The sequence below is a fragment of the Coffea arabica genome, chromosome 7e, assembly GCF_036785885.1.
Source record: "Coffea arabica cultivar ET-39 chromosome 7e, Coffea Arabica ET-39 HiFi, whole genome shotgun sequence".
Taxonomy (NCBI): domain Eukaryota; kingdom Viridiplantae; phylum Streptophyta; class Magnoliopsida; order Gentianales; family Rubiaceae; genus Coffea; species Coffea arabica.
In genome coordinates, this window is record NC_092323.1 from 7,034,330 (window position 1) to 7,059,226 (window position 24,897).

At 38.2% G+C, this 24,897-nt stretch overlaps 3 protein-coding genes across 3 annotated transcripts; all 3 read right to left on the reverse strand.

Annotated features, from left to right (window-relative positions):
* On the reverse strand, nucleotides 1–4,442 carry LOC113702347 (uncharacterized). The gene is made up of 2 exons (XM_027223510.2): nucleotides 1,618–4,442; nucleotides 1–843 (listed from the first exon to the last, which is right to left on the reverse strand). The coding sequence occupies exons 1-2, from the start codon at nucleotides 4,205–4,207 to the stop codon at nucleotides 380–382; spliced, it is 3,054 nt and encodes a 1,017-aa protein (XP_027079311.1). The 5' UTR covers nucleotides 4,208–4,442; the 3' UTR covers nucleotides 1–379.
* A 9,349-nt stretch (nucleotides 4,443–13,791) lies between these two features.
* On the reverse strand, nucleotides 13,792–17,808 carry LOC113701327 (probable hexokinase-like 2 protein). Its single transcript, XM_027221916.2, has 9 exons — nucleotides 17,183–17,808; nucleotides 16,882–17,032; nucleotides 16,309–16,485; nucleotides 15,800–15,874; nucleotides 15,514–15,669; nucleotides 15,324–15,422; nucleotides 15,109–15,239; nucleotides 14,590–14,671; nucleotides 13,792–14,221 (listed from the first exon to the last, which is right to left on the reverse strand). Exons 1-9 carry the CDS (start codon nucleotides 17,455–17,457, stop codon nucleotides 13,898–13,900), a joined length of 1,470 nt encoding a protein of 489 aa, XP_027077717.1. The 5' UTR covers nucleotides 17,458–17,808; the 3' UTR covers nucleotides 13,792–13,897.
* A 2,097-nt stretch (nucleotides 17,809–19,905) lies between these two features.
* On the reverse strand, nucleotides 19,906–23,075 carry LOC113701064 (uncharacterized). Its single transcript, XM_027221533.2, has 2 exons — nucleotides 21,984–23,075; nucleotides 19,906–20,650 (listed from the first exon to the last, which is right to left on the reverse strand). The coding sequence occupies exons 1-2, from the start codon at nucleotides 22,635–22,637 to the stop codon at nucleotides 20,360–20,362; spliced, it is 945 nt and encodes a 314-aa protein (XP_027077334.1). The 5' UTR covers nucleotides 22,638–23,075; the 3' UTR covers nucleotides 19,906–20,359.
* Between the last annotated feature and the right edge of the window lie 1,822 nt (nucleotides 23,076–24,897).

Sequence of the window (24,897 nt, forward strand, 5' to 3'; positions counted from 1 at the left end):
TTATAAAGAAAGATGAGCAGTAGGAAGCTACATCACATGTTCAAGATAATTTTTTGCCAACAACTCCCACTGTACACGGAAAAAAGAAAAAAGAAAAAAAAAAGCACTTTCAAACTTACCGATAGCTCCCATTTACCTTCAAGGTTACAGAGTCAACCCAGGCCCTTTTTACCCTCCTCTTTCCTCCCCAACTTAAAAGGAACAAAGCAAATGATCACAAAAAGAAAAAGCTAGGCCAACCCCATTCCGGGAAACTTAAGATTAAATATGGAAAAAGCTAAATCCTACAATAAACTAAACAATCCAACCAAGCCCGTCCAACCCCCTCTCTTCCCCCCCCAAAAAAAAAGGAAAAAAACCATTCAGTAGAGAGCTCTGCTTAAATGCTAAGGAGATCAGGTGGAGGGGACTGAGGTGGTGGTGGTTGCTGATGGTCTTTGGAGTCCACAGGAGTTGTGCTTGGAGACTCCACTGTGGACGCCGGTGGGGGAGATTCCGTGTCTGTTGAGTCTCCCTGTTTGCCGTTGGCTGGCTTTGGTAGCTCAGTCAGTATTTGCACAACCTCCCTCATTGTGGGCCGCTCCACTGCCTGTTCTTCAACACAGAGCATCGCCACATAAAATACATGCATCACCTCATGAAGGGGAACTGTAGGGAGTCTTGGATCAAGGATCTTGAGTACTCCTTCCTTGTTCCCATCGGTCATCTTCCTCACCCATTGTACTATGTCAACCCCATCACCAAATTCCCCTACTGGCTTTCTCCCACTCACTAATTCTAAGAGAACTACACCAAAGCTGTATACATCGCTTTTCTCATCAACTTTGAGTGTGTAGGCATATTCTGCAATTTAAAAAAAAAAACAATGATTAAAAAAAATTAATCTGAAACACATTAATGTAATTATTGCTTGCATAGACCAGAATTGCAACTCTAAGTACATCTGACAATAATTAAGAAACTGTTAGCAGACCATCAGAAGCAAAGATTATTTTAACACCAATGCTTTGACCAAATAGCATGATATTCATACCTACCAGAAAAAACAAATGTTAGCATGCTAGCCATATCCTGTAGACTCAAATTAGTCTCCGAGACAATGTTGGCTTTGAATTTGCCATCCAAGTTACTCCGTAGAATAGTAATAAACCCACCACACCAATATATTACCTAACTAGTTGGAGATCAAATTGAGTCCTTTCAATGACTTTCCTTAATAAATGAAAGTCAAACGCTACAGGACCATTAAGTTCATGTTCATTTTAAGTGTTTTCCTCCAGACATTAACTGTCGAAAACAGCTAAAGGAACTGATGATTATTGAGCCAATATTCTCAAAGGCAAGAAGGAAGTGTATAGTCAAGGTGACAAAGTAGTACTTGGAAATACAATAAAGGCGCACATGGTATGTAAATTGGAGAATCAAGTCAAGAAATTCAGGAAACAAATCAATGTCAGATCTCAACGTAAAGAGTCTTACCAGTCAAAAGTCAGTGCAGTTCCAATTTCAAAAAGGGATTACCAACTTCATACAGTAAACAAGATAATTATGAGCAGAAAAATACCAAAAATTCCTCTTCCTATACTACTATTGAGAAATCGTGCATTTGAGCAGTACCTGGTGCAATGTAACCATAGGAACCAGCAATAGCAGACATGCATTCAGATGTTCCTGAATCTTGCAAGAACTTGGCAAGTCCAAAATCAGCCACATGAGCCTCAAAGTTAGAATCCAAAAGGATGTTATTGGATTTCACATCACGATGGACAATCAAAGGCGAGCAATCGTGATGAAGATAGCAAAGGCCCTTAGCAGCCTCCACGGCAATTTTATACCGTGTATCCCAATGCAAATGACCCCCTTTCTTGCCATGAAGCATTTCTCCCAAACTCCCATTAGGCATATACTCATAAACCAAAAGATTAGTCTCATGATTAGAACAGAATCCCAACAATCTAACAATGTGCCTGTGCCTAATCCTCCCAAGAGTCTGAATTTCAGCATTGAACCCATGATCATGGGATGAGCCTCGGCTCATCGCGGGCAACCTCTTCACAGCAACATGTTCTCCATTAGGCATTGCCCCTTTGTACACAATCCCGGCACCTCCTTTCCCAATGATATTATCCTCCTTCAAGGAATCCAAAACATCATCACAAGTAAAATCCAGGCGTTGGAAAGCCGTAAGCTTCCAAGCACGGGCCTCGCTCGCCTTCTTTAGCGAACGTGCTTTGATAATTGCAGCAACTGCGAACACGATCGAGCAAACAAGCAAGCCAATCACAAGCAAAAGCTTCATAGAGGGCGAAAATGCTCCTCTCTCATGAGGTTTAGTACTTCCATTAACAATCCCTTCTTTGCAGGGTCCCAAGTAAGGGCCACAAAGATCAGGGTTGCCCAAAAACGAAGTATAATTGAAATAACTAAATTGACCCGTCCCAGGAACCATCCCGGACAAATTGTTGTACGAAAAGTCAACAGAAGTTAAGCTCTGCATGGATGCTATTGGAGACGGAATGCTTCCAACTAAATGATTTCTTGACAAATTCAAATAGTTCAATATTCTCATACCTGTGATCTCAGTTGGGATTTCACCAGCAAGCTGGTTCCTACTGAGGTCGACAAAAGTCAAGAGCTTGCATTCGCTGATTTCAGGGGCAATGGGGCCTGAAAAGCTATTGTGGCTGAAATCAATTTTTGATAGTTGCTGCAACTTTCCTATTTCAGCCGGAATGGGGCCAGTAAACTTGTTCCCATCAAGCAAAAACTTTTGTACACCCACGAAATTCCCAATACTCGGGGGCAGCGGCCCAGATAAACGATTGTTTGAAAGGCTAATCTGGCCGAGAGTGGTCGATGTTTTATCCGTCTCCGGAAATGAGCCTGTTAAAAGATTATCCTGAAGCTCAACTTGAGAAAGCTGTGGCAAACTCAAAAGCCCTTTTGGGATCGACCCATTGAGATAATTCTCACCCATCCGAAGTCGACTCAGCGACTCGCATTGGCCCAAGGATTCAGGAATCGTCCCAAAGAGAAAGTTTCCCAGAGTAATCAATGTCTGTAACTTGTTTCCGGTACAAATATTCGGGGGCAAATTTCCAGTCAATTTGTTCGAACTGAGGTCCAGATTTTGAAGCTTCCCATTAGTCCCCAGCCCTTGTGGGATGCTTCCAGTGAAATTGTTATCCCATAACTGCAACACCTCCAGCTCCGGCAAGTCTCCAATGAAGTCCGGTATCGACCCGTGAAGCTGGTTTCGGAAAAGATTCAAGAGAGTGAGATTTTTCAGCTGCGCAAACGAGGAAGGTATTTCGCCGGTGAACATGTTGTTGGACAGATCCATAGATTTCAAGGTTTTCAAGTATCCCAGCTCCGACGTCAACGGCCCAGAAAGCGCATTCACTTGAAGAAAGAGGGTATCCAAGTTCTGCAGCATCCCAAGCTCCGGGGGAACCTCGCCGGAGAGGCCACAGTTGGCGGCATCAAAACGCAGAAGCTGCGATAAGTTGCCAATTTGGGGTGGGATCCCGCCGGAGAAAGTGTTGAAGTAGCCAATGTAAAGGTGTTGAAGCTTGGTCAAGTTTGCTATCTCCGGGGGGATCCTACCGGCGAGCTCGTTGCCGGAAACGGCGAGGTATTCGAGATTAGGAAAAGAACCATACTCGGCGGGAATGCTGCCCGAGAAGAAGTTGCCGCCCAAGTGGAGATGCCTGAGGTTGGTTAGCTGGTAAACGTCCACAGGCAAAGGGCCGGACATGTTATTATTGTAGAAATCAAGCACCTCAAGATTTTTGAGGCGAATGAGCTGCCGGGGGAAGGTGAGGTTAAAGATATTGTTGGAGAGGTTAAGGTAGCGGAGAGTGGAGATGGAGGAGATTTCAGGAGGGACAGGACCACAGAACTGGTTGGCGGCGACGGAGAGGTTGAGGAGAAGGCGGAGATGGGAAACGTCAGGGGAAAGGGTGCCAGTGAGATTAAGTCCGGAAATGTCAAGAGCAGTCACGTGACGGCCATAGGAGTCGCAGGTGACGCCAGACCAGGAGCAATGAGTAGTGGAGTCATTCCAGGAAGCCAAAGAAGATTGCGGGTCGGCGGTGATGGCAGATTTTATGGAGAGTAATGCCTTGTACTCCGGCATTCGGGGTGTTCTTGCAGCAAAGCAAGAATGGAGATGGAGTAGGAGAAAGAGGAGGAGAACAAAACGCATTTTCAGTTTGCGCTGGCTAGCTAGGGGAAGCGTAGAAGAAGAGTGGGGAGGGGACTGACTACTGAGTACTGAGTTGAGGAGGGTGGGAAAACTGGAATACTTGCCACTACTGCTAGAAAGCTATAAGAAAGAAAGGTGTGGGCTTTATTTTAATGGGTATTTTTTTAATTTAAAAAAAGAAAAAAGAAAAAAGGTAGTCTTTCCTTCCTTTTGGGTGGGTATTAGTTAAGGATTTGGTGATTTTGCTTTTGGAATTTTTGGGATGAGAAGGGAAGAGTGGGATTAAAAGAACATTTTGAATGTCCTGACTGCCTAAAATTGTACCGCTGAGATTGATTAAAAGGTGGGGGCGGGGCCGTACGTAGTGGATCATTCAGGGGCCGGGTACACAGTACTACTCAGTACTCAGTACTGGGTACTGGCGTCGTAGGCCTTTGTGAGACGACACCGGACCGGACAACCCTCCCTCCACCGCACCCCACTCCCCATCCCATCTTCCTACCTTTTCTCTTTTCAAAAGCCTTCTTTTTCTCTTCTCTGGAGGTATATAAAAGCCATCTTTTTGGCTTTTGGTTGTCCAAGATTGAATTTAATAAAACGCTTCATTGTTTGAGAAATGAGACTTGAATATATAATTTCTTTTGTTTTCAAACGAAAAAAATAATAATAATATACTAGGCTATAAATGGCTAAGCAAGAGACAGCACGCCCCTAATTGAGCTCTAAATAGAAAAATTATCAGTAGCTTAAAATCTCCCTTTTTTTTTTCCTGTCCTGGGGATTATTTACATTTAACGTCACCCTTGTCCTGTGGAACTATTAACAGCAGCACGCACGCACCCTTTTCCCTCCCTCTCCATGAGTTGGAGAACTGAGAGATATATCACTTAATTCATGGGTTAAACATTTGATATACTAAGCATTATAATATCAAAGAAGAAATGTTTATTGTTAATCAAATAAATACGAAGCAAATCTGACTCTATTAGCTTTTAGAGTTTGGGTTTACGTGGATATATGCGTTTAACGTTCTAAATAGTAAAGGGATTATAATTGTACATATGCTACCATTCATGACTTAGGAGTGTATTAAAAGGAGTCTCTTTTTTTTTTTGTGGGGGGGGGGGGGGGGGGGGGGGGGGTTAAGTAGTATCTTGGAAGCTACGTTGACTTAATTTACGTTGTATGACATTATTGTTTACTGAAGACGCCAGAGTCCAGACTACACATTGGCACTCTCCCATAATTACTCTTCTCTTTTAATTACTCTTTCTCTCTCTTTTTTTTTTTTTTTTTTTTTTTGAAGAAACTACTCTCTCTTTTGATTAGGCATGTTGATAGGTACAAGCTGAGTGTAATCTCTTTTATCCAAATCTAGATCTATTAAATTTGATTAAATCCAAACTGTTATGGGTCTAAAAAGCAAATTCAGACTCAAACCTTATAATATCCAATGGATATTCGTTATGTTTTTCTAAACATACTAAAATAAAAAATTATTAAAACATGTAGAGTTCAAAAATAATATAAATATCATCCAATTTTTACTTTCAAATAATAAAATTAATATTCAAGAAGTGAAGTGCAATATTATGAACTAAATTAACTACTTCTCTTTATTTTCAAAGTGTTATATCGATGTCCAATATTATTTTATATATTTACTAGTATATATGTATACATACACACACACTAGTATTTAATTATATATACATGGGTTTGGATTTTGGTATGGAATTACAGGGGTTTGGGTCTGAGTTTAAGAAATTAAATCAAAATGCAATCCAATTATATTGGATTTGGGTAAGATCCGACCCAATAATATGACTAGTCTCAAAATCAACTTACTATTACAAACATCAAATCAACGTGTATAAGAGCCGTTTAGGTTGCTATTTTCTAGGATTTTTGCGAAAAAAAAAATTTATTATAACGACATGATATATGTAAAGTAAAAAGGTAATTGAAAAAGTATATTCACAAAAAATATAAAAATATTTTAAAAATGACAATTCAAATATTAATGTCTTTCTAAATTGCCATTACGTACAAACTAGATTAGTAAAAGGATAAATGTGTAAACAAAATCTCATTCCAGTAATCTTGTAAAAAATAAAATAGATATGTCATTTTTGACAAAAAAAAAAAAAAATAAGCCTTTGAATTTGGATGGATAAAGGGAAAATACCAAACAATAGGATAAAAATAAAAATAAAAAAGGTATCGCAATTGACATCAATTAATAACTCTGCGAAACCTTTCAGCGCAAGTAATGCTGCAAGTTACACAGAGACGAGCGCAGTGCTGCTGCGGTGCAAATTTTGTTTTGTCGAACTTTTCACTCATAACCATTTGTTTTTTTTCTCTTACCCCTTTCTCATACGAGAATGTGCTAATTGTTGCTAAGTGTGATTATCTACCACGTGTACCTTTAGTTAGCATCAGCCATAATTAATCTGAAATTATCGTATAACAGTAACCAACACCAATAGCAGTGCGTCTATTTGGTTTGTCTGTAGTCATTTTAACTTGTATACTTTTAGCTATTTTTCTAAGACCTAAAACACAACCAAAATGGTCGTTTTTTTCACTTCTGTCACACACATAATTGTTTCGACATACTGAGAATGCCCACTTCATCGATCTTGCAGATTAAAAACATCTATTTGTGGGGTAAAAAAAAAACATCTATTTAGTTGTATCAAGCAAAAGGCCACAAAATAAATTCGACGAGCGCGTGCGATCTATATATTGCCATTATATAGCAAGAAAGCCCCTAAAACCGTGCCCAAAATTTGGCTTTCGACATCGGTTAAAAAGGTTAGCACCGAATGGGTACGTTAAAGTTCAGCCTCAACCACTAAATACCCGTTCCTTTCAGTACAATACGGATAACTAGCGGTCATTTGTTTTTCTTGTTTTAATCTCTGATCATCCACGGCGAATTGGTGAGCAACTTTTGTTGTTTCGTTTGAGCTTTCTCTCCTTGCAACTGTTGATTCAGTCATTAGACACACCCATGCAAACCTTGTGACCTTATTGACACAATCATCAAATTGTATTGTATCAGACACCTTCCCCCTCCAAAACAAAAAAAAAACCTCCCCTTTTTCAATTCAGTTACGAAAAAGTCAGGCACAAGATGGTCATGCTATAAGTACTGGGAATAGCGAAATAAAAAAAAAAAAAGGATATATCTCATCTTTATCATAGAGTGTTTTTTTTTTCCTGCTTGATTGATTATAAGTTATAACTACAGAGCGAAGACGACCTATACTGCTACTTCGAGAATGACGTCAAGGTTTATCTCTAATTCGATCCGATATTTCATATATTTTTTTTTAAAAAAAAGAAAGTAATACGGAAGCATTCATTCATGCCCACCTCGCAATCAATCAAAAAAAGGTTCCAAAAAAAAAAAAAAAGAACATTAATCAGGAACTGCTCATAATTACAACAGTAATGATTTTGTTTGTTCTCATAAAGCATGGTCAAACATGGCTGACTGACAAAATGAGATGAGATGCTCTTGGGGAGGTGGGGTTGTTTTCTAATCTATCCACATTGCTACTGTACCCCTTCAATCATAGTAAACTGGAACCCCCTCCTTCCCTCTGCCCCTTGCAATTCACAAGTCATTTTACGGAAGAAAACAGAAGGACGAATTTGCAATCTGGGTTTTCTTGGATTATAGCAGATAGTTCTCATTATGGAGGATACGCAGGCAACAACTAATTAGTGGAGTGTGGACCAACCTAGCTACATAATATGGGTGAAACTGGGGAAAATTGACCAACCAGTCCCTCGATTTGGACCCCCCACCCAAGAAGCCCCAGTCCAGGGAAAAGGAAAGTGACCGCCAGGCGCCAGCAACAGCGGCAGGACGATAGTTTCTACTTTGCTCCCCTCCACCTTGTGACATTTAATGACTTCCAAGCTACTGTCCCTTTCCAAGTGCCAGCTCATCCATGAGGCCGTAGGGCCCAAAGCTTTTCTCCTCTTTTTTCAAATCTAACGTATCTATCTATGTGCTGGGGGACTGGACTGGGTTTAGAGAATTTCTTTTCTGTTTTTTTAAATGGAAAATAATGAAAAGGGCTGATCAATAATAATGTTATTAAGCTAATCCAAGCACGCATTAATTGATGTCTTAACGAGATTTCTGACGACGGCCAGCTCTATTTCTTATTTCACGCATGTTATGAACTAGTAGAGTGTTAGTTATAGTATAAGGATTTTAAATCAATTATTTTTATTCACACTAGTATTTTCCTCATTAATACTACTAGATGGTCCATTCAAACTAGATAATTTATATTACCGAATTATTCTTGAAACTTAGACTCTCTAGTTTTTCAATGCAATATCAGCTTAGTCAATATTATAATATTTGACTCAATATTATTTGTATTTATTCCCCCAACCAAAACGATTAACTAATGAAATACTTACTACTAGCATATTTTCTGGTAACAATACACATTAAATATGTGACAGAAGGATTACTACTTTCACCAAATAAAATCAATATGAATTTGTATGGTTTCATTTATTTTTTCTTTTGTCTCTGTGTGTGTGTGTGTGGTGGGGCTAGGGCTGCAAACGAGCCGAGTCGAGTCGAGCTTTGAGCTAATCGAGCCGAGTCTCGACTAAATTTTATCAAGCTCGAGCTCGACGAGCTGGCAATTTTCGAGCTCGAGCTCGACTCGAATCAAGTCGAGCCGAGCTCGAGCTCGAGCTCGAGCTCGAAAAAAATAAAAAAAATTATTTTATTTTTTAAAAAAATAAATACAATAATATTTTTTTCTGAATAAATAATAAAATATTAAGGATATATCCGTAATTTCACTATGAAAATAAAAAATAAAAAAAATATATATATAATATACGTAATTTTATTATTAAATAAAAATAAAAATAAAAAAAATATATATATACTCAAGCTCGCGAGCCGGCTCGCGAGCTAACGAGCTTAATATTCTGAGCTCGAGTTCGAGCTCGAGTTTGACTCGAGCTGGCTCGAGCTCGACTCGAGCTCGATTAATGTCGAGCTCGACTCGAGCTTGACTCGAGCGGCTCGCGAGCGGCTCGATTCGTTTGCAGCCCTAGGTGGGGCGGGGCAATTGAGGGGGACAGCCATGGAAAGGCTAAAAGATTTATTAACAGTTGATAGCAGTAATTAAGGGGGAGAAGGGAGTGGTTAATTAGAGAGATTCCCCGTGGTTTGATATTCTAAACTTAGTAAAAGCAAAGACTCGGGACTCGCCTAAAAACGCCAAGTCCGAAGCTCCTCCACCGCCAGAAGACACGATTTAGCCTTTCAATAAACGGACCTTAATTTTCATTATAATCTGTCTCGAACCCTGTTCCTCTTGTCCCCTTCCTTTTGGAATCCCCCCTCTCTTTCCCTATTTCTTGCGAGTTACAACTATATCTATTAGTGCCTTATACACAACCTCTTTAGGCTCATTTCCCTCCTAAATTACGATGATTAAGTTATAAAAATGTTTTCGTAAAAAAAAAAAAAAAAGGACCATACCTCAGGAAGTCCAAACCCCAACAAGCCTGTAGCATATCAAGTCTAAAGTATTCTTCTTGTCATTTCATTTGAAAACAAGAAAAGATTTATCGAAAAATAATTATAAGCTTATATTAGATTATGAGCTAGCTTCATCTTAATTCGGTTTTAGCCCGTCAAATCAAGTGAACTGAACGTGGATGGAAATTCTCTTCTAAGTCCAATGTATAGACTTGTGATTTGTACCAGGCTATAGTGTATATAGTGACCACCACTTTTGGTTATGGTACCAATGCAATGCATACAATAATACAAAGTCCCTGAGCCTCAGTGTTAGCATAAGCTGTAACATGCGGATTTTGTTATTTGCATTTGTCCATTTGCCATAAACCGAAATTGCTAATGACGCCAAACTTCTATCTTATAATTTATATTAGTGCTAGTCGTTTTCTCATTTGTATTGTATGTGTCGTTCTTTGGATGTGATTAGTAGGAGCTTCACGCGGACGTCTATCTGGAAGCTCGTCAGCTGATGATTACTGTTAAGTTATTGAAAAGAGAAAAAAAAAAAGAGGAAATGCTAACAAAAGCTGTGGGGGGGAAGAGCGAAAAATGTCTACTATAGTAAGTAGTAATATCTAAGAAAAAACCGTGCAAAAATGAAGATGTGAAAGGAGTTTTTCTCACACAAGACACAACAACGTTGAATACTCAGCTGGTGACAGTTTGAATGCCACAGGGCTTTACTTGAAAAGAAGTGGAACGAATTGGCACTCAGGTCCTCAGGACAGGACCCTTTTCATAGACATTATTGATTCGCAAAATGGGATTCTTTTTCTTTCAATTCACACACACACACTCTCTCTCTCTCTCTCTATATATATATATATATATATATATATATGTTTTTTTTTGTTTGGGGGAGAAAGGAGGGGGGGGAAGGGCCGAAGGGGGAAGGGACGTTTAAAGATCTATACGAGAATCTATCAAAGTCCATTCCGTTTGACCATAGAGTAATCGGCATTGGCAATCAGTCTTGTGCAACTGCATAATTAAAGATTGGACATCTCAGACGCGCATGAGATATATGTAGCTGGAGAGAAAAAAAAAAAGAATCAAATTCGAGGCATGAGTTTTGCCATGCTTCTTGATTCCGATAGGCGCATTTCATTTATTTATTGGTTGCTAGCACAATTTTCCTGCATGCATTTTCTCAAGGCACTAATTTTTTGTTGCAACCGTTCAGGGTACTGTGGAATAGTAGTTAGGAGTAGATGTAGATTTGGTAAAGTGTTGAAACTCCTTTAAATTCAAAATGTTTGTTTGTTCTCTATCTAATATTGCGAGTGACCAATGTGACGAACTCATCAAGCATTTTTAAAAAAAAAAAAAAAATTATAAACTTAATTAGTGAATCTTGAATTTCTAAATGTGATTTCAACGTGCAACCATCATATTTCATCCAATTACATTAACAGTAAAAGTTGTTCACGGCCGATCACTTGCGCTCCCAGAGTTACTCCTCAGGTAAATTGATGATGACTCATGATCACATACTACTACTACTACTAATTAAGTTCTTTTTTTTTTTCCCACTTCTGCCAGATATTATATGAAATAATTTGACTGTTACTGATTGGAGGAAGAAACGGAGACGAGCAGAATTGTTTGAATCTAATTGTGTCTCTTATGTTAGCTTTTCGTCATATGGGGTGAAAATATATGGCAAATTAAGTGCATACTTGGAAGTTCACCTTTGATTTGAGTCTGACTCTCAAAATGAATTTTTTTTTTCTTTTTCCCCATTACGAAGATATTGGCTGTGGGGAGCAACCCTCACTCAAGAGACTTGCAAGAAAATTCGGAGTATCCTGAGATGAAGAATTTACTGCGGCATAAGACGAGACATGTTGAAGCTAGCGATATAGTAATATTCTTAGCCCCCCACCACCCCAAAAAAAAAAAAAACAATATATAATAAACAAGAAGCTAGTTTTAAGTATTAACTAATTGATAATGTCGTGACATTTTGTTTTGTTCGTTTGATGGATAATGATTTTAGTGCATGATTGAGGAAGTCGGCGCTCCAAGTTCTCGCTGCAGCCCTCTCACTTGACAGCGCGATACGCGATAGAGATAAATTGCTAATAGCACTATTATTAGTTTTGATTTTAAATTACTATTTGCATAATTTTATTTGTTTACGTATCATCAACACGTTTTTCAATCATCTTTTTATCTCACATATATCACGTCAAAAAAATGTTATAGTAATTTTTTTTCAAAAATTCATACCAAATAATCTATTATCCAAACACTACTTTTAACTACATATTCGCTTTTCATTATCTGCCTGGTTTACAAAATGTTACAAACTAATAGGCATTATTATGCCATTCTTATTTTGCTCTCTTATGCTGCAAGAGACAAGCATGCAAAATAAATTGAGAGGACGTGACCGCATAAATTTTGAACACTAGTTAAAATAAATCATGTGCGTTTAAAATCTAAGTACAACTATTTTCTAGTGTAGCTTCAATTATTAGTTGTTAGCTTTAGGAGAAGCGTCTCACATAATTAATCACTTTTTCCTTCCTTCTCTTTCAATGAGGCTCTCGTCTTAGCCACTTGCAGAAGATAGGCAGTTAGTTATGTAGCTTGTTACCAAGTTTAAACTCCAAATTCAGTTTAAAATACTTATGCTTGAATAACTTTTGGCGATTCCTCTTGAAACTTTTAGAAAACCACAGGGACTTATTAATTCTGGCTTTTGAATAAATTAAGCTAATTAATAAGCGTTGATAAAATCCACAATAAATTTGAAACGATTATTACAACTGATAATAAGATGTGCAGTAAGCAATAAACAAATAATTATAATCCACGTCGCTATAACCCAAAAAAAAAAAAAAAGAAGACGATTTTTGATTTTTCTGGTCCAAGTATTTATGTTACGGGTAAGGATTGGGGTGGACCATTTTCACTTGCAACAGCTAAATGGTCGCGGGCTAATGTGTGGTCTTTGTCTTATCTTTCCCCGGCCGAAACAAAAGGCCCAAGCTTTCTTTGGACGCATTTGGGCGATTTCAAAAAGAAGAATCTATATTTGTTGGTACTAGTCATCATTTCAGGTTATTACTCTGACCATTTTCCATCTTCGCTGCTTCATTTTTTTATGGGTATTTCTACGAAAAGGCTGCTGAATGGAGTACTACTTTTTTCTTTTCTTTTTTTCCCTTCTTTTTGGGTTGGGGGGGGGGGGGGGGGGCTATCTCATCTTCTTGTAAGTTAAATGAACATAATACATGGTGGCCAGTGCGTGATTGCAGAAGAAATAGAAGAAGAAGAAGACAATGAATGAGACGATGTTGTTTACTGTGTTGTGTTTGCACCTCGCCCCTCTCAAGTCCTTTTCAAACTCTGGCTCACTTTGCGTGTTTGATTTGATAGCAGTTTTGTGCAGAATCTTCGACACTGCTGCAAGATAGACAAATACAATGCTCTATTATTATTTAATACTACTAACATGTCTTCTTATTTTTTACCCACAAGAAAACAAAAAAATTTCGTGCAAGAGAATGTCATACGCATGTCACGTGCTGACAAGGAAACTGGATGTAAATGTTTCAAGGCTTCAAGCTAAAGGCCTTCGAGTTTCTTTGCTCTCTGTTTTACTTCGCCACTCGCGTGGGCTGGAGGATCCTTTATTTGTAGGATTTGAAGAACTCGGATGGTTTGTTCTTAGAATTGAAATCCATTCTGGAGGAGTCTTAGGATTAAACCATTTGAAGTCATCTGCAATTGATTGGAGCTCGAGATACTCTGTTGGAATTTAATCAAATTATGAGAGTTTGGTGCCTTAGCCATAGCTTAGGCATGGACAAGACCAATGATACAGAATCGGACAAGCCCAATTCTAACGACACGGCCAAGTTTCAAGTTGATCCAAATTAAACGTTGCACTTTTAGCGGCCACCTTTTTTTTTTTTTTTTTTTTTTTTTTTTTATTTAATTTTTTGGCTGCTGACTCTGTTGCTTGGTCTGAGTTGTTAAAACAAAAAAAAAAGACAAAAAATAAACAGTCTTAACAAATGAATGAACAAAATTCCACAATCTCGATATCAGATTACAATAATATAGGGGCAACAGGAACAGGGTTCAAAATGGTGTGCCTAGGAATCTGCATCTCGCGTCTGTGAAGCAGCAATAAAGAGAGCCCCAGCTCCTGAACCTCCGTGAGAATGCTCTATAATCACATTGTCAGAAAGGTCACTCCCCAGCATCTCCCAAACACTGCTATGCAGATAGTTTCTAAAGATGCGATAATGCTCATACAGTCCACCTTCAACCGTAATTACACTCTTCTTGTTAGCAATTCTTCCGAGTTTTTTGACAATCCCCATTATTCCAGCTCCCACAAGACGAGCTCCGCGCTCTGCAACTATGTCACAGACCTCTGCAACGATTTCTCTCACCACTGGTGTAGTGTTGGATATCTGGGATAGATTGGTGGTGCGTTACTAAGAGCCACTGTGCTTGTGCAGACCAGCAGTTTTGTGTAATCAGTTTTAACCAGTTTGGATGACATGATAAGCACCAATTGCTTGTGGACTGATGGGCAGAAGTTGAAAGATACAACGACTAGTACTATTATGCATATGACATGGTAACTAAATTCGCAATCGCCAACAAGTTTTAAGCTTCCTTTTTCTTTTTTTTTTTTTGGGGTTAGTCACAGACAAAATACTCTATTTTGGAATGACAAAGTGTGCTTCTGAATTTTGATTATGTCCGGAAAAAGTGTTGTCAGTGGTCATAAAAAGAGAGTTAGCAAATTTCTACATGAGAAGATGGTTAAAGTTACCTCGAATATTTCCTTCAGTTTTTCATCAACCATTTCATAATCCTCTGATGTGTCCTGGTGCATAATAGCCACATCATGTGACCTGTCAAAGCACAAGACTTATGATAGAATATATCTCATACTTCCTAATTCCATGAACGAGTGCATAGAATGGCTTGTAGTCTAATAATCAAATGGTCTATCGTGAACTGTCTTCCTTTCCACCCAAAAAAAAAGAAAAGAAAAGAAAAATATATTGATTCTCCTACTACATTCCTTCAATTCATAATCCCACCTTTGCATCAATTTCGATTGCTTCAAAGAATTATGACATCAAAGGGAAAAAAATTTGATCCTGCTCAACGTCAAAGTTTAAGCGTAGTTTCTTTCCTGAACTGTACGGATAAATTTACAAAACCATTAATGTCATACCAGCTCCAAGTGTCTGGTTTTCTGCTTAATTGACATGAAGGAATGCATCTCAGTTCTGGAATTGCTACCGAACTTATATAATGTCACAAAATATTGACTTCCATTTACCTCAACAAGTATGGGATGGTGAGCTTGATTGGGAGGTTATCTCCAAATAAAGCTGCTTCTTGCGCCATCTTCAGTAGGACTTTTCTAACAATCTCTCCTAAATACATCCCTGAAATAAGCTTTTCAAATATCTGAGACAAAACAAAACAGGATTCAGGAAGGGATTCGTATGACTTAGAATGCGAATTCAGACACCTGATATCCAAGTTCCCTACCCCGCTACCAGGATTTGTGCTTTCAGAATCTAAGGAAGCATCAAACTCTGTCATTGGAAGGTGAATGGAACTAAAATTTCCCCAATTCACACTAATAGCCTGCAGAGTTATAATAAGCACGTCAACAACTTACAGGATATGATGCCTATATAATCTGAATATGTGCTTATACAACATATGACAGCACAACCATTTCTCCAGAGTTGGATAATTGGCCCTGCAACTTTTGAACTTCTTGTACTGATTCCATATAAGCAGCATTAACGGCCATCCCTAAACTAAGTGCAGCGACACTTTCTCTACTGTAGTACCTTGCCCCAGCCAAACAGCCAATGACTTCATCCACCTGGGAAATCGCCAAGCTATTTGAGTCAATTCCTAGCTTGGAGACGCTATACTCTCGTCAAACTTGGGGTTTACTTGCACAAAAATTACAGAATCCCAGTTACAACTAACCACCAAATTGAGGATCTTACCATAGCAGAAACTTGCATTTCCACGCCATGCTTCAGCAAAGCCTCATTAATTTCAGTCATCATCTGTGTCCTGACCTGATGAATTTGTTCTGAACAAGATTACTACACAATGGAGTCTGAGGAATCTACAAAAATTCATGAAATCCTTTCATGGGAATCAAATTGTGGCAATCCTTACACTCCTCTGCAAATCATGTATAAATAAGTGAAATCATGGAAGCCATTTCAGTGGAACCTCAATAATTAGATTAAGGATCTAGATCCTCTTATCACTCGCAGACTCTGAAAGGTAAGCTCTTACATCAATGTGTCATTTTCACTGTAAATTTTGAATACTACACAGTAGTTTCTTTTTTGGCGAGCCATAATTTCTAAATTAGTTCTATTGCAATAAAGCAGGTTTTCTAGGAAGGTAAATTTACAAGATTTTCATGGCGACTTTCACTGATAGTTCCCAACATATGCAACATGTTAACCGGGAAAGCTTCAAATCAAGGAGCAGACTTAACTGTGTCATCTGTTAACCTCCTCCAATCGATGCCTCTGCACGAGGAGGCTGCAGCTTGGTCAACCGGAGGTGATATTGTAAATCCTAGTTTAAGCTTCTCTAGTTTTGTCTTTCCTGTAAGGTCTTCATGAAGAGAAACAAATTTTGAAAGCTCCAAGGCAATTAGATCAAATAATTCCTGCATGAACAAGTGGACTTGAGTAGAGATTAGCTGACGAAAAACATTCGACAAAACCTTGCCTGCTGCCTTTATGGAAGATTCATTCTATTAAGTTGAAATATTATCCCTTAAATATTTCTTCCACACAATTAAACAATGGAAAGCGAATGACTTTTGACTTTTGTACTACTCCTCCCTCAAGCAATATTCGAGAAAATCAACAAACATAGGCCTTTTGAGTTGTTTAATTTGAAATTGAAGACGACAGGCATTTGGGTAAGACCGTATTTATTTATTGCTACTAATCACTGCCACCATTTTCTTTTTCACTTTATGTTCTAGAGTTGCCATGTCCACAACCTGAGGTTTAAGTACTCACATATTTGAGAAATGAAAACAACTGCTAGTACTTACCTTGGAATCGGCAGAAATTACACGGGAAGGAATTTGAACCTCCTCCCTCTGGAATTCAGATAAAATTTCATTCTTCCCTCCAAGCTGCGCTCTTAGAATCAAGAAATTATCACCGCGAAGGTTTATTCCATAGTATACCCCCTTCTCATCACTGCCACAATATACGTGTATATATATATATATATATATATATATATATATATATATGTAATTTACACAATGGTGTGACTATTTACTATTGCGTCTAAAATCAAATTTTTGGAAACAAAGGAGATTGATCATTTGGAGCAGTGTAAATTACCCGGTGGGAAGTGAACCGGAGTAGAAAGGAAACATGCCAAGTTTGGATTGTTCAGAAATAAGGCCGGTTTGCATGTCAACCGCCAAGTCATTAGCCACAAGCCAAAGTTTGGTGACTGGAGTAGCACTCTCCCTCGCAAACTTTCGCAAAATGCGCTTTGCATGCCTCCAACTTCGCTCGTTTTGGCGCTTCCAGTGCCTCACTAACACCATCGCAGCGACAGCAGCAGCTGCAGTTGTTACAGTTACTGCCGCCACCACCACCTCCTTCCTCATCTTTTCTATTCCGGAATTGTGAAATGTTTGGTGCGAGTCTCTAATGGGAAAACTTGCTGTGGATTGGAGGTTGGAAAGTGGTACCAGAATAGCAACGTTTAGGGATTGTGACGTTTGGTCCGAGTCTTCAATGGAAAAACTTGAGTGATTGGAAAGTACTACTACTACCAGAATAGCAACGTTTGCGCAGGGATTGAACGAGTATGACGGCTTGAGATCACATATGCTGTTCTGGTGAGATCACCAAAGTTAGCGTTCAACTGAGGGCAGCTCCAATGGAGCCATTACACCCCTCCATGACACGGCTCCCCATTGGAGCCGTGTCATGGATATTACACGCATCACACAGGTGATGCGTGTAATCCATTGAATTTTCTTCCTATTTGTATTTTATTTGATTTAACTTATGTAATATTATGTTATGGAGTTCAACTAATTATATTCCGAATTATTAATTAAGTATGGATTATTATGATATCTTCGCATTTGAAGTATCAAATATTTGTTTAATTTCCTACATAATTATTTTTTAAAAAATAACAATATATTATTTTTGAAACATAGAAAAAGATATATTATTCAAACTTAAAAATTAATAATATCATTTTTAGAAAATAAAAAAATTCAAAATGTACAAAATTTAACGAAAGTTAGTACTTTATTTTTTAAAAATAACAAAATTAGTTTTAAAAATTACTTTATTTATTTATGGGATATGAGTTATGCATTATTAAAATAAATATTTGATTAATTGTGGACCCATGCTATTACACCTTGTGGAGTGTAATCCATTGTGAGTGAAAGTGTAATAAAAGAGGAGAAAGTGGAATGCTGACGTGGCATGTGGATTACACTCCACAAAGTGTAATAGCATTGTGGATGCTCTGATGGAGCAAGTCTTGGGAAATGACGCATCATATTATTGAAAATCTTCTAGAATATATATCAACTGGTGAATAGAATATACTATAAGGCTCCGTTTGATAACACTGAATCTGAATTCTGAATACTGAAATAATTAATTTGCTGAATTTTAAGCACTGAAAAGAGATATATGAATATCTGAATCTTAATGCTGAATCTATTTATACTGTTTGATAAATATTCATAACTTAATGCTTAATAAGCTAAATTGTACAATTTTGCCCTTCTATCTTTTAATCCAAAAAGGAAATAGAACCTATGATTTAATTAACTTAAAATTGTTAGGTATGAAAATGACAATGATTGTGAAGAACAATGCATACAATGACAATGTTTTTTTGTGTGGGGAAAGGGTATGGTTTCATCGTTTTGAGAATGGGAAAATGAGCTTTTAATACTCCAAAAGCACGTTCAATTACATTTCTCAATCTTGCATGTGCTTGGTTAAAGCGTTCTCCTTTTCATCTTGGACGAGAAGCATTTCGAAAATCAGACAACCAATATCTAATATTTCGATATGGTGTCATAAAGCCACGTGTGTGTGGATAAGCTGCATCACATAAATAATAGTTATCTGCAAAAAAATATATATATATCAAAATATAAATGTTTGTGGATGAAAATTATTGCAAAAAAATACTATTGTTAAAAAAAAATTTTGAATAGAGAATATCAGGTTGTTTTGTTTAATTAGATAAGGATTTTGAATAGGGAATATTAGGTTGTTTAATTAGATAAGGATTTTGAATGTAATTAACAAACAAGGATATATTTGGTAGATAAAATAAAATAGTTGAAGTAAATCTCTTGATTCTTATCAAATTAAGCATTCAGCTACGATTCTTGTGCTGAAAAAAATACATACAAATTCAGCACCACTTAATAAGTTCAGCGGGTGAATTTTTATTTATCAAACACCCACAACATCTGAATGTCTGAATGAATTCAGTTTCAGCACTTTTTTATGTTATCAAACAGGCACTGAGACAGGCACAACTAAATTGAATTATAGCACTGAATTAAATATTGCACAAATATTATATACTCCCCCCCCCCCCCCCTCTCCCTAAAAAAAAATTGTCCTCATTTGTATATTTGGAAAAAAAGAAAATTCATGAGTGTGAGAAAAAATAATTGAACAATTAAGAGATAGTACTTAATATGTCTATCTGTGCTGAGAACAAATATATACTTTGTGGGAGAGCATATGTGTACAAGAGTGTACCATATGTGTAAGGGGTGTGATATGTACAAGCAATTCACAAAATTCAATAAAAAATTTTCACTTGAAATCTTATCTGCAAATTAAGAAGTGCTTAATATATTAAGTGCAAAGGAGATGCCTGCATTTCAATGGCATTCAAGGATGTCTCTAATACTACTTTCTCAAAAGGATTCACTACTGTTACCCACAATTCTATACACTACTTGCCGTGTAGAATCCAAGAGTCCAAGACCAGTTCTTTTCTTTTTATATATATATATTTTAAGTTCAAGTTGAGAGATTCACATAACAGAGGTTGCTTACAAAAATGATAGCAACATCCAAAGTTGCAATCTCAAATCTCAGTTCATCAGAGAAAACATTCGTCAGCAACATACACATCTCAATGTCTAACTTCATGTACCGACAACCACCAGAGGGTCTAGATGATGAAACAATTCACCCCCCCCCCCATGTTTTGTTAACACAAGATGCATAGTGAACGGGGGAAATAGAACACTGTCGTTCAGATGAATTAACCATTTTGTCCATTCAGCTCCCAGAAGAACGACACTTTCCCCTCACACTAAATTACGTATGAGCAGAAAACAAACAATAAGGCTACAATAGACTATCTTGAATAACTACCTGCATCTACAAATAATCAGAGATCCTTGCCACGAGCAATCCATCTTCACCAACTGGGAAGTCAAATTTCACGACCAGGAGAGAGGACTTGTCAATGTTACTAAATCCCCTATGCTGGTCACAAACTCAGTCCTCCCGAGTCCAGATTTTGACTGTCTTGTCCTCTCCGAGAGCACCAGATGCTATCATGTTTTCGGTTGGGTGACATGATACAGATACGACAGTATCAGTATGACCTTCCAGTTTTTGAACAATCTTCCTTGACTGAAGCTCCCATAAGTAGATAGAATTATCCTCTGAACCGCTTACAATGTACTTGCCATTTGTCACCGAAAATGTAGCAGAGATGCAATACTTTGAATTGACATGGCCTGTGTAGGTTTTCAGATATTTTCCAGTTGAGAAGTTCCAAAGCCGCTGCAACCACACCAAAATGTTTTACATACATGCAAAATGATCCCCAAAATTCAAAGCATCTGCATAGTATGATAACAGTTCAGCATTTCTTGAACCCAAGCCCCAAAAACTACACCGTTGCACTTATGTCAGTATGAAACAGTGGGAACGGGACTCCGCAAATTACCAGAAACAGCATATAGTGTGGCACCATGCATTAAATGGAACTATACCATTCTAATAAATCTCGGAAAGAAATTTATTCCCTGGCAGAAAGTACCCAGAGGTGTTCAAGCCTGTGCCCCTTAGATGATAATATATGATCAAATGCAGTAAGGCAGTGCACAAAGCTTGCGATAAAAGATCATCATATTTGACAACCACAAAAATCCAACACTCGAGAAAATGCAACATTCACCATGATGCAGTCTCATATCCACAGTCTGAATTATGTGTTGTACACACCAAGTGAGATTTTGGATTGTTGTAACCATGCTGACTCTAAAGAGCAGCCAAGGATAGTAGCCAGCAGCAGGAAATCAGAAAAGCAGTATTAGCACAAAGTGAATGAGATTGAATATGCTAAAAAGTACTAGCACAAAATGTCTGTGTCTCTACCTCATAATCTATTAATTATGATTGATCATAAGATAAGCACCTCTTATTTCCTTTGCACTCGTTTTAGTACATTCAAACATGTCAAAAATCAGCCTGCTGCACCACGCCTAATCAAGAAGTGGGCATCGGACTATATTTAGTATGTGCCACAATATTTAGGTTCAGTATGTTTTTGACGCTTTTTTTGGCGTCATGCATGCCTTGAACTTAAGACTTTAGAAACTCAGCCCTACACATATAATCACAAGGCTTGAATTTGCTTGTACCACCCTCACTTATCCAAACTAAGGCAATGTTAGGTATTCTACTCCAAGAAGATTGCATTGCAATCTCCCCTGCATTTTACATGAAGGATTTCATCAAAACACAGACTAGGTCTCTGCTCAGGTTAACAACAGAGCACAATCAGTTTTATTACCATGCTACTACATTTACAATGGCCAGCATTACAAATTTTCTCGCTTTGCGACTACTAGAATGAACTTGAAGCCCGTGATGAACTTCTCAAATACCTCTTATAACAACAAGTTCATCCATAACAAGTCCGAAGAAATTAACAAACGCAATAACAAACAATTGAAGAACTGATGCACCAAAAAAATCGTCACAACAGACTATTATGCTCAGAAACTTTAAAATCCAATATTGCACTTAAAGACACCAGCAATGCAACATAAGAAAAGAGAGGAAAAAGAAGGAAGGGAAAAAAAAAAGAAAAGAAACACAGAGCACTTACAAAGGTATTGTCCAAAGTTCCAACGAGGATAAACTTTCCATTGGGCGAAAATCTCACAAAGCTCACAGGTGGATTCTCATCATCAATCAGAGTCTTCATACAATGCCCAGTTGAAGCATCCCAAATCCTACACAATCCATCATAACTACTAGATACAATCAGCGTCCCATCCCTGTTAAAATGAACCGCCGTCACAGGGTCTGAATGCGCCGGCAAAACCTTCAAGCACTTCCCCGACTTAACATCCCATACCCGAACAGTTTCGTCGAACGACCCGGAAACAAGCATGTTGGACTGAGGATTAAAGTTGACGCAAAAGACGTAATTGGTATGGCCAGAGAGGGTTTTGACTAGGCTTCCGGTGGCAACGTCCCAGAGGCGGACGGTTTTGTCGTCAGAGGCGGTGGCGAGGTACCGGGCGTCGGAGGAAAAGGCGAGGTCGGAGATTCCTTGGTCGTGACCTTGGTATTCTTGGAGGAGGGAGCCGTCGGAAGGAGACCAGGTGCAGGCGGTTTTGTCGGCGGAGGCAGAGGCTAGGAGTCGGCCGTCATCAGAGAATTTGACGCTGGAGATGGCTCTTTTGTGGCCACTTAGGTTATGTTTTAGCTTGTAGGGCTTGAAGGCTTCTGCTGGTTCTGTTGTTGCTGAAGCCATGCTCCCAAAAACTAAATCTTCTTCTGCCCCTTGTTTTTATGGGTGGTGCTGGGTGAAACTGGAGAAGGATTTCTGGCCGGAGTTGGTGTTTAGAAGGGGTTTAAGGAATGACACTTGCCCGTAGTATGGATGTGGTATTAAGTGATGGAGTGAGAAAATCTAACGACCACCGGTAACTCACCCGGATTTGAGCTCCAAGCCTGAGACTCACCGGTAACTCGTGCGGCAAGCGGGATTCCCGGAGGCTCGGCCAGCCTGAGACCACGCAATGAGCCAAAAGCAAAAGCTATGGAGATTGCTTGCTGAGAAGTCTCGCAATATAATAATGTTGTGTGATCGACTTGAATTTGTACTCGGACAAAACTTCTGGGAATCTGAACCTTGTGGGAATAGGGATTGACCAAAATTCAATTTTATTCTAGTAGTAATAACTTTTATTTTATTTTATTTTTTGCTTTTGGCACTCGGTATCCTTGCCTTTAGTAAGACTAAACTGAATTTGACTCGGAGAATGCTGTAAAGTCCGGCTCTTACTCGAAAGCGGAGGTCAGGTTCAGAACTTTTCAAAGTGAGTTGAACTTGCGACCTTAGCAACCTACCATTAGCATTAGCAACTGCTTATCAGCTATTTCAATAACCCGCTTACCAATTGTCCCAAACTCATGGTAGTAATAATAACTGTCATAATTATTATGAAGAGCTCGCCTGGCCCAGCGATCTTTTATACATGTTTTTTCAGTAGTAATTATAGGTACTATTTCACGTAACGTAGATTTAGGGGTTCTAGAATCATCAATGGTTGGTGAACCAGCAGATCCATTCGCAACTCATTTGGAAATATTACCAGAATGGTATTTCTTTTTCGTATTTCAAATACTTTGTACAGTACCAAATAAATTGTTGAGTACTCTTTTAATGGTTCCAGTACCTGCGGATTATTAATAGTATATTTTTTAGAGAATGTTAATAAATTTCAAAATCCATTTGGTTGTCCAGTAGTGACAACTATCTTTTTGATTGGTGTAACATTACATATTCTGATCCTTTCTTTTTCTCTTGATTTTTTTTTGATCGAGATATATAGATTCTGTTCATAGATTAACGAAAATATGCAAAAGCTCTATTTGCCTCTGTCATTTTATGAGTCTCTTCCTTTTTGTGTATGGCATCGCCTCTCCCTTTGGCAGCATCCACTAATATGGAACTTAATTTGAAAGCCATATTTCGACTTGGATGTTTTCGAGATGCCGCTAATAACCAATGAATGACAAGTGCTTTTCTAGTGGAAGTAATACTTGAAATGGCAATCCATAAAAAAAAACACCAATAGTAAGGCTAACTAGAACAAGTCAATAACAAAAAGGAATTACTAAATAATTTAGTAAAGTTGATATGACTGCAATTAGGGCTGTCAACGGGCCGGTTTCGGGCCAGAATTCATTATTCCGGACCCGGACCCGAATTACTGTACTGGACCCGGATCCGACCCGTTTACCCGACGGGTCTTGTATTCTATGTTCCGGATCCGGATCCGGCGGGTCCCGGATCTGGGTCGGGTCTACCCGAACAAATTTAGCAAAATTTATAATTTCTAATAAAAATGAGAAAAAATTATATTTGTAAACTAATTTCTAACTAATGCAAAGAAAAAACCAAATAAGAAAAGAAATTAAATTGACTTTATTCAAATACATCACCCTAATCAAATTATATTGATAAATATATATTTTTTTAAATTATTAATTCATTTATATCCGGATCGGGGTCTAATACGGGTCGGAATACTATATTCCGTATCCGACCCGTTTTTTGTTTGACAAAACGGATCCGGGAAACGGAATTAAATCCCTACCCATACCCGCAATAATTTCACGGATCCGGTCCGGATCCGGGTCTAGACCCGACCCGTTGACAGGCCTAACTGCAATGGATGGTCCAATATTGAAGAAACGAGCATCGTCCCTAGATGGAAGAAGATTTTTTATTCAAGTACTTTTGTACCATCCACCAGAACTTGAAGACAAAATAACCCATGAGAAGGGCTGATTTGCGGATGAGGAATTAGTGTATCAACTCGCTTTCATCCTTTCTGGCTTGGAGTCCAAGATAAACTAAGCAGTAAGCATTGATAGTTCACATAACTCGAATACTTTTCAATAAAAATAGGAAAAGAAAACTAAAAGAATAAATAAAAACGAAGGGCGAAATGAAACAAAAAGAACTCTAGTCAATTTATTCCTATAAAAAATGTAATCGATTC